This window comes from Scylla paramamosain, unplaced genomic scaffold (assembly GCF_035594125.1).
Source record: "Scylla paramamosain isolate STU-SP2022 unplaced genomic scaffold, ASM3559412v1 Contig2, whole genome shotgun sequence".
NCBI classification, from domain to species: Eukaryota; Metazoa; Arthropoda; class Malacostraca; order Decapoda; family Portunidae; genus Scylla; species Scylla paramamosain.
Window position 1 is genome coordinate 4,831,497 of NW_026973667.1, and position 9,665 is coordinate 4,841,161.

Here is a 9,665-nt window from a genome sequence, read left to right on the forward strand (position 1 = left end):
CGACTTCGTTGTTACTTACCTCAGCATCCAAGTTATTTAAGTTATTTGTATCGTCCAGATTAGAGCAGCTCTCTCGAGGTAAGTCTTGATCCAAAACAAACATCATCTCCTCAAAAAACCAAAGAGAGGACGTATATATTTCATCTGGTGATGCCCCAGACTTCTTTGAGTTTTCAATTTTCCTGTATTCTCTCCTGAAAGAGCTACGTAGGCAGTTGATTTTCCTTATCACGCCCTCCCGTGTACAGTCAGGCTCAAGTTCCTTCAATATGTCCTGAAGTGCTGATATCCCCTTACTTCTTGCTATTTTATTGGAATATTCCTTAGATTTCACTTTCCATAAGGCGGGATGATCTCGGTAGGTATGTATGAATTGCAGTAACACCTCCCTCTCGTTCCTCTTTCCACTGTTGTCCTCCATATTTCGGTCCTAGGATATGCGTCCAGTACGTGGTTTGAAGCTAACTGAGGTTTGACGTTCGATGCGTGTTCACACATTACAACGGTTCGTGGACAATGAATCCACGCCCACGAAAAGTCAGACTCGAACAGACTTTCATCAAACCGTATAACCAACGTGTTTGACAACCAAATACCCCGTTCACACGTTCGAACATCACTTCAAACTCGTGTCTGTCGAACCGCGTTTGACGAACCGTTCGACCGTGTAAACCTCCTTTAACAGAATCTCATGGTGTCCCAAAGGAAGGTTTCAAGTTGCGCGTGTAAACATTGACATTGACCAAAAAACACCAAAATTCACTTGAACGCGGCGCCCACACCAAAGTTACTAGTAGAAATGAGGGAAAGGAAGTTCAGGTGAGTGTGTCTGGCCAAAAATCGCCTTAAAAAGGCAAGAATGGACGCTGTTACCACCACAAGAAACAGAAGGGGAGGGAGCGGTGTGTTTAGGGAGAACTTCGGGGATCTGGTGTGTTTGGATTTTGGTTAATGTGTAGAATATCTGCTCCTGCCTCAGCCTAACCTTCACTAGCCATGTTCAAGTTTACATCTGACATATAAAGGGTCACTGGCAGAAGGCTGGCTGATAAGTACTCTAGGGGAGGGCGGGGGGACGGGACAACAAACTTTTCTTATTTCCCCACGGAGGGAGGAAGTTGCGGAAAGAGGAAAAGACGGGAGATGTTTGGACTCACTCACCTGCTTGACTCACCTGGATGGCTACCCTTTCTTGACATATGAATAGACAGGTAGAGGTTATTTCAGATGAATGTAAGGGCAGCGCGGATCTACAGGTGCGCCAAACCTTACGGTATTTTACTGTTTCCCCAGTATTAACGTGGCTTTCCTTACCCTTCTTATCAGAGAAGGGCACTGGTCTACCCTGGTGAGGGGGTGTTCGTTCGTGCATGTGTATGTCACATCTGTTGGCAAGCGTGAAATTGTTCAAGGTGATTGGTTCCTTTGTTTGAGAATGCAGCTGCTGTCCAATTAAAACATGAGGGATTAATTTAGCCAATGACAGCGCTTTACTTCATCCTGAGGAGGGAGAAGCGCTCAATTTGAAATATTTGAGTTAGTGCGAGGAAGAAGTCTGTCTGTTGCTGCCATTATTTCCAGCGCACCGCCACATTTTGTGAAGAGAAACAAGGTGACCACTTCTTATTCATTTCTCTGCCTTGCCAGTTAGGTTAGGTGACTTTAGTTAGGTTAAGTTAGTTTAGTTTGGTTAGTGTGATTAGGTTTGGTTAAGTTATGTTTGGTTAGGTTAGGTTAGGTAGTTTAGCTAGGTTAAATTAGTTTGGTTAGGTTTTATTTGGGTAGGTTAGGTTAATTTAGTTAGGTTAGGTTAGTTAGGTTAAGTTAGGTTAGGTTAAGTTAGTTTGGTTAGGTTAAGTTAGTCTTGGTTAGGTTAGGTTAAGTTAGGTTTGGTTAGGTTAGGTTAGCTACTTTAGTTAGGTTAAGTTAGCTAGTTTGGTTAGGCCTGTAAGGTGGAGGTTGAGCGGAATGATGTCGCTTTCCTCCGGAGTGGTGAATCTGCTCCACCCGGATCCTCGTTGCTGGATCCACTTGTTGCGGTGGATTGTTACCCTCTAATTTAATTCATTCCCATCACCACTAACCTTGCTGTTGGAGTGACAGTTCCCACAAACACTCACTTTAAATTCAAATTATGTTGAAAGGCCGGGGATAAATGTGACATTTTTTTTTTTTTTTCCCTCCACCTTAGTTAAATTGTTTTTTTTTTTTTTTTATGTAAGAAGGACAATGGCCAAGGGCAACAAAAATCAATAAAAACAAATGCCCACTGAAATGCCAGTCCCGTAAAAGGGTCAAGGCAGTGGTCAAAAATTGGTGGATAAGTGTCTTGAAACCTCCCTCTTGAAGGAATTCAAGTCATAGGAAGGTGGAAATACAGAGGCAGGCAGGGAGTTCCAGAGTTTACCAGAGAAAGGGATGAATGATTGAGAATACTGGTTAACTCTTGCGTTAGAGAGGTGGACAGAATAGGGGTGAGAGAAAGAAGAAAGTCTTGTGCAGTGAGGCCGCGGAAGGAGGGGAGGCATGCAGTTAGCAAGATCAGAAGAGCAGTTAGCATGAAAATAGCGGTAGAAGACAGCTAGATATGCAACATTGCGGCGGTGAGAGAGAGGCTGAAGACAGTCAGTTAGAGGAGAGGAGTTGATGAGACGAAAAGCTTTTGATTCCACCCTGTCTAGAAGAGCAGTATGAGTGGAAACTCTTACTGCTCAATCAAGTGTGCATGATCTGGTTAGCCTTAGATGAGTTTAATGAGTTAGGTATTCTGTACACAGCATTAATACTGTGATAACATTTTGAACAGTAAGTATTCTGTACACAGCATTAATACTGTGATAACATTTTGAACAGTAAGTATTCTGTACACAGCATTAATACTGTGATAACATTTTGAACAGTAAGTATTCTGTACACAGCATTAATTTTTTATTTTTTTATTTTATTTTTATTTTTTTTATGTAGGAAGGATACTGGCCAAGGGCAACAAAAATCTAATAAAAAAAAATGCCCACTGAAATGCCAGTCCCTAAAAGGGTCAAAGCAGTGGTCAAAAATTGGTGGATAAGTGTCTTGAAACCTCCCTCTTGAAGGAATTCAAGTCATAGGAAGGTGGAAATACAGAAGCAGGCAAGGAGTTCCAGAGTTTACCAGAGAAAGGGATGAATGATTGAGAATACTGGTTAACTCTTGCGTTAGAGAGGTGGACAGAATAGGAGTGAGAGAAAGAAGAAAGTCTTGTGCAGCGAGGCCGCGGAAGGAGAGGGGGCATGCAGTTAGCAAGATCAGAAGAGCAGTTAGCATGAAAATAGCGGTAGAAGACAGCTAGAGATGCAACATTGCGGCGGTGAGAGAGAGGCTGAAGACAGTCAGTTAGAGGAGAGGAGTTGATGAGACGAAAAGCTTTTGATTCCACCCTGTCTAGAACAGCAGTATGAGTGGAACCCCCCCAGACATGTGAAGCATACTCCATACATGGACGGATAAGGCCCTTGTACAGAGTTAGCAGCTGGGGGTGTGAGAAAAACTGGCGGAGACGTCTCAGAACACCTAACTTCATAGAAGCTGTTTTAGCTAGAGATGAGATGGGAAGTTTCCAGTTCAGATTATAAGTAAAGGACAGACCGAGGATGTTCAGTGTAGAAGAGGGGGGACAGTTGAGTGTCATTGAAGAAGAGGGGATAGTTGTCTGGAAGATTGTGTCGAGTTGATAGATGGAGGAATTGAGTTTTTGAGGCATTGAACAATACCAAGTTTGCTCTGCCCCAATCAGAAATTTTAGAAAGATGAGAAGTCAGGCGTTCTGTGGCTTCCCTGCGTGATATGTTTACCTCATGAAGGGTTAGACGTCTATGAAAAGACGTGGAAAAGTGCAGGGTGGTATCATCAGCATAGGAGTGGATAGGACAAGAAGTTTGGTTTAGAAGATCATTAATGAATAATAAGAAGAGAGTGGGTGACAGGACAGAACCCTGAAGAACACCACTGTTAATAGATTTAGGAGAAGAACAGTGACCGTCTACCACAGCAGCAATAGAACGGTCAGAAAGGAAACTTGAGATGAAGTTACAGAGAGAAGGATAGAAACCGTAGGAGGGTAGTTTGGAAATCAAAGCTTTGTGCCAGACTCTATCAAAGGCTTTTGATATGTCCAAGGCAACAGCAAAAGTTTCACCAAAGTCTCTAAAAGAGGATGACCAAGACTCAGTAAGGAAAGCCAGAAGATCACCAGTAGAGCGGCCTTGACGGAACCCATACTGGCGATCAGATAGAAGGTTGTGAAGTGATAGATGTTTAAGAATCTTCCTGTTGAGGATAGATTCAAAAACTTTAGATAAGCAGGAAATTAAAGCAATAGGACGGTAGTTTGAGGGATTAGAGCGGTCATCCTTTTTAGGAACAGGTTGAATGTAGGCAAACTTCCAGCAAGAAGGAAAGGTAGATGTTGACAGACAGAGCTGAAAGAGTTTGACTAGGCAAGGTGCAAGCACGGAGGCACAGTTTCGGAGAACAATAGGAGGGACCCCATCAGGTCCATAAGCCTTCTGAGAGTTTAGGCCAGCGAGGGCATGGAAAACATCATTACAAAGAATTTTAATACGAGGCATGAAGTAGTCACAGGGTGGAGGAGAGGGAGGAACAAGCCCAGAATCGTCCAAGGTAGAGTTTTTAGCAAAAATTTGAGCAAAGAGTTCAGCTTTAGAAATAGATGTGATAGCAGTGGTGCCATCTGGTTGAAGTAGAGGAGGGAAAGAAGAAGAAGCAAAGTTATTGGAGATATTTTTGGCTAGATGCCAGAAATCACGAGGGGAGTTAGATCTTGAAAGGTTTTGACATTTTCTGTTAATGAAGGAGTTTTTGGCTAGTTGGAGAACAGACTTGGCATGGTTCCGGGCAGAAATATAAAGTGCATGAGATTCTGGTGAAGGAAGGCTTAAGTACCTTTTGTGGGCCACCTCTCTATCATGTATAGCACGAGAACAAGCTGTGTTAAACCAAGGTTTAGAAGGTTTAGGACGAGAAAAAGAGTGAGGAATGTACGCCTCCATGCCAGACACTATCACCTCTGTTATGCGCTCAGCACACAAAGACGGGTCTCTGACACGGAAGCAGTAGTCATTCCAAGGAAAATCAGCAAAATACCGCCTCAGGTTCCCCCAACTAGCAGAGGCAAAACGCCAGAGGCACCTTCGCTTAGGGGGATCCTGAGGAGGGATTGGAGTGATAGGACAAGATAAAGATATGAGATTGTGATCGGAGGAGCCCAACGGAGAAGAAAGGGTGACAGCATAAGCAGAAGGATTAGAGGTCAGGAAAAGGTCAAGAATATTGGGCGTATCTCCAAGACGGTCAGGAATACGAGTAGGGTGTTGCACCAATTGCTCTAGGTCATGGAGGATAGCAAAGTTGTAGGCTAGTTCACCAGGATGGTCAGTGAAGGGAGAGGAAAGCCAAAGCTGGTGGTGAACATTGAAGTCTCCAAGAATGGAGATCTCTGCAAAAGGGAAGAGGGTCAGAATGTGCTCCACTTTGGAAGTTAAGTAGTCAAAGAATTTCTTATAGTCAGAGGAGTTAGGAGAGAGGTATACAGCACAGATAAATTTAGTATGAGAATGACTCTGTAGTCGTAGCCAGATGGTGGAAAACTCGGAAGATTCAAGAGCGTGGGCACGAGAGCAGGTTAAGTCATTGCGCACATAAACGCAGCATCCAGCTTTGGATCGAAAATGAGGATAGAGAAAGTAGGAGGGAACAGAAAAGGGGCTACTGTCAGTTGCCTCAGACACCTGAGTTTCAGTGAGGAAAAGAAGATGAGGTTTAGAAGAGGAGAGGTGGTGTTCTACAGATTGAAAATTAGATCTTAGACCGCGAATGTTGCAGAAGTTAATGAAGAAAAAGTTGAGGGGGGTGTCAAGACACTTAGGGTCGTCGACGGAAAGGCAGTCCGACCTGGGGACATTTATGGTCCCCTCCCCAGATGGGGACTCCGAGGCTGGTGTAGGAGTCGCCATGATTTTAAAATTTTTGGAGTGAAGGGTGTGTGTGTTATTAGGTGCTTGTAGTTTTGTGTGGAGGAAGAGAGTTGTCTTTAGAGGGCAGGTTGTGACTACCCCCTTGTGTTGTGAGACACAAAGGGAAACGTTCAGTGAGGTCACAGCTGGGTTTAATGATAAGTTCACAGCACCCCCCGAACAGTGCTTTAGACCTCACTGGGAGTAATTATCGTTTCGGCAGGTGTCTACTGCCTCCTCTGATAATATTTTGAACAGTAAGTATTCTGTACACAGCATTAATACTGTGATAACATTTTGAACAGTAAGTATTCTGTACACAGCGTTAATACTGTGATAACATTTTGAACAGTAAGTATTCTGTACACAGCATTAATACTCTGATAACATTTTGAACAAATATACCGGAGAAAAAATGTGTTCGTGTTTTTGACGACTCAGTGAAGTGTGGGTGAGTGACCCAACTTTGGGCTGTGACCCAAGGGTTAAGAACCACTGACCCAAGGTGATGCACTCTTCCAGGCACTTGCTGTGAGAGAGAGGGGAGACCTGTGCACCGCTGTGCTGCTCTGTGCTTAGATGTCCCTGGTTCACTCCTGAGGCTGTACCATTCTTGCCCTTATTGTGAGTATGTCTGTGTGTGTGTGTGTGTGTGTGTGTGTGTGTGTGTGTGTGTGTGTGTGTGTGTGTGTGTGTGTGTAGTTGACAATTACTGAAGGGTTTGTGACTTGACCCGTCCCACAAGTGACAAAGACGGCATCACGTTGGTCAGTGCTTGCAGAAATGGCTCTTTCTGAGACGTGGGTACAGTTTGTAATGGCCGCCACTCTTCCCTGCTCCACAGACCAGGCCAGCATCCAGGCCGCTGCCCTGCCTGGCACTGACGGCTGTCTGGCCTCCCCGAGGGTCCCTGCAGGACTGGACGCGGCGTGTGCTGGAGGGAGTGGTGCTGCGGTGGAGGTTGTGAGGCCGGGCAGCAGCATGAGCGGCCGGCGGCGGCGGCAACAGCGGCAGCAGCAGCAGCAACCAGCCTCAGGTGTGGGGAGGCACAGGTGTGGTGGCAAGAATCACCTGGAGGCAGGCAGCTCTGTCCACAGAGGAGAGAGCAAGTTTGAGTGCCAGCAGTGTGACAAAACTTTTGTATCCAGACAAGGCCTTGACTACCACACCCTGACACACCGTGGTGTTAGAAATTATGAGTGTGGTGAGTGTGGCAAGAAATTTACCACAAAGTCTCAGCTCACCAGACACACCCTGACACACAGTGGTGTTAAGAATTATGAGTGTGATGAGTGTGGGAAGAAATTTACCCACAAGTCTTCCCTCACCACACACACCCGGACACACAGTGGTGTTAAGAATTATGAGTGTGATGAGTGTGGGAAGAAATTTACCCACAAGTCTTCCCTCACCACACACACCCTGACACACAGTGGTCTTAAGAACTATGAGTGTGATGAGTGTGGCAAAAGATTTCCTACCATTTCTCATCTCAATAAACACATCTTCAGACACACTGGCTTGAGGGAGTTCAAGTGTGATGTTTGTGGCAAGTGTTTCAAGACAAGGGGTTGATATTGCCAGGCACATGAGGGTCCACTTTTGAGGTGTGTTGTATGCATGAGTGGGACCACACCCATGCCTGTGATGGTGGTGGTGGTGATGGTGGTGGTGGCAGTGGCGGCAGTGGTGGCAACCGTGCCTGTGTGTGCTGTGAGGGAATAATGGCCCCAGCAATTGTTTTGTGTGGTGGTGGTGGCGGTGGCGGCCATGCCCAGGTGTGCTGTGAGGGAGCAGTGGCCGCAGCAGTTGTTTTGTTGGCAGTGCAGGTGTGACTTTCAATAAATGTGTGTGTAACATCATGCCACGTTCTTTTCCTTTTTGAGTGGTGGTGTGTCGGCTCCCTGTGTCTGGTGTTTGCTGCGCCAAGTTGTGGCAGCCACAAGCATTGCCCCACACTTGCTTCGCTGGATCTGAGCGGCCACATCCCTCACCACTCCGCCGGCCTGTCGGTGCTCTCTTGTGTGCACTGGGTGTGCCTGAGCCGTTGTGCTGACGCTGGGGAGTCTTCGGCAAGCACAAGTGTCTTGCGTGGTGGTGTAAGAATGTGTGTTGGGTCTTTCATATCAATTAGGAAGAGCAGGGGACCCAGCACAGAGCCCTGGGGTGCCCTGCTGTGCACTTTCACTCTGCTGCACTCTGCTGCATGTACTCTTGTGCATCTATGTGATGGACCTGATGAGGTCTTTAAGTGGTACAGGGACCATAGCAAGGGTAACATAAGAAAAATTCTCAGGATACAACAAATAATTGGTTCAAGCTTGAAAAAAAGTTATGTTTAAAGAGACAGGAAGGAAATGGTTCTCAAATAGTGGTGGATGACTGGAAGTGACTGAGTAATCTGGTTGTTAGTGCTGCGTCAGTAGGGAGGTTTGAAAGATTAGACAAATGTACGGACGGGGATGACGGGTGGAAACTGGCAGGCACTCTCTACAGGGACTGGCACGTGTTGGCCTGGTGGCTTCCTGCGCCAACCCTTGTGTTCTTGTGCTCCGGGGCCAGTTCTGGGCAGCTTGCATTTCAGTCGGCAGTGTGGCGCAGCATTGAAGGCTGTTACAAAGATGCACAGCGTCCAAAGGGCGAGTGTAGTCGTGCACGTTTGGCCAGCCACTAACCCTTTGACTGCCACTTGGTACACCTTTCCCTCATCACCAATCACTGAGACACCTTTACTTGCTCCACAGGCACATCCAGTCTTTGAACTGGGAAGAAATTGCAAAATATATTCTTGCGCTGCTGCTGGTGCTGCTGACTGTGTTGTGTTGCAGGGAAGGGGTCCAGGGACAGGCAGGTTGGTCACACTTAACCCTTCCTGTGTGAATGCATGTTGCTTCTCACCAAACACTTTTCTGGCCTGTAAATCTCGAGTGTTTCATCCCTGACCACTTCCCCCGTGGCTTGTGTGCTGTGCTTGTAAGGCTTGCTGGGGCACCACCACTGGCTGCCGTCCCAACACTGACACCTCTGCAGGTGAACACCACCACCAAGGTCTATACAGGGTGTCTCAAGAGGAAAGGAACACCAACACTAATAACACAGTCTTCTGATGCCTAACACAACACTGTCTTCTAGTGGTCAGTCTCTGTCATTTTTCTCTTTTCATTTCTTTTTTCTCTTTATACAAGTGTTGTCAATCAGTCTGTCTGTCTGTCATACTCGTATTTCTCTGGTCATTTCTTTCTCCTCTTCTCTTCTCTTCATACAGGGGTTGTCAATCAATCAGTCTGTCTGTCATATTTCTCTGTTCATTTCTTTCTCCTCTTCTCTTCTCTTCATACAGGTGTTATCAATCAGTCTGTCTGTCATATTTCTCTGTTCATTTCTTTCTCCTCTTCTCTTCATACAAGTGTTATCAATTAATTTGTGTCATATTCCTCAATCCATTTCTTTCTTGTCTTCTCTTCTTTCCCTCATACAAGTGTTACCAGTTAATCACACATTCCTCTGTTCATTTCTTTCTTCTCTTCTCTTGTTTTCTCTTCACACAGGAGTTATGAACCAATCTGTGTCAGTTCCTCACTTTACTGGCCAAGAACACATTACATTGTAGTCTTGGTGCTGTAATGCTAACACACTCCAGGGCAAGAACAAGGA

At 45.7% G+C, this 9,665-nt stretch overlaps 1 protein-coding gene across 1 annotated transcript; it reads left to right on the forward strand.

The window, feature by feature from the left end:
• The first annotated feature begins 6,794 nt into the window (after positions 1-6,794).
• LOC135095959 (zinc finger protein 737-like) lies at positions 6,795-7,873 on the forward strand. Its single transcript, XM_063997109.1, has one exon. The coding sequence runs from the start codon at positions 6,795-6,797 to the stop codon at positions 7,584-7,586; it is 792 nt and encodes a 263-aa protein (XP_063853179.1). The 3' UTR covers positions 7,587-7,873.
• The last annotated feature ends 1,792 nt before the right edge of the window (positions 7,874-9,665 follow it).

Bases quoted from the DNA above. Each gene is read 5' to 3' on its own strand.
- LOC135095959 (XM_063997109.1), top strand. From the start codon at position 6,795: ATGGCTCTTTCTGAGACGTGGGTACAGTTTGTAATGGCCGCCACTCTT.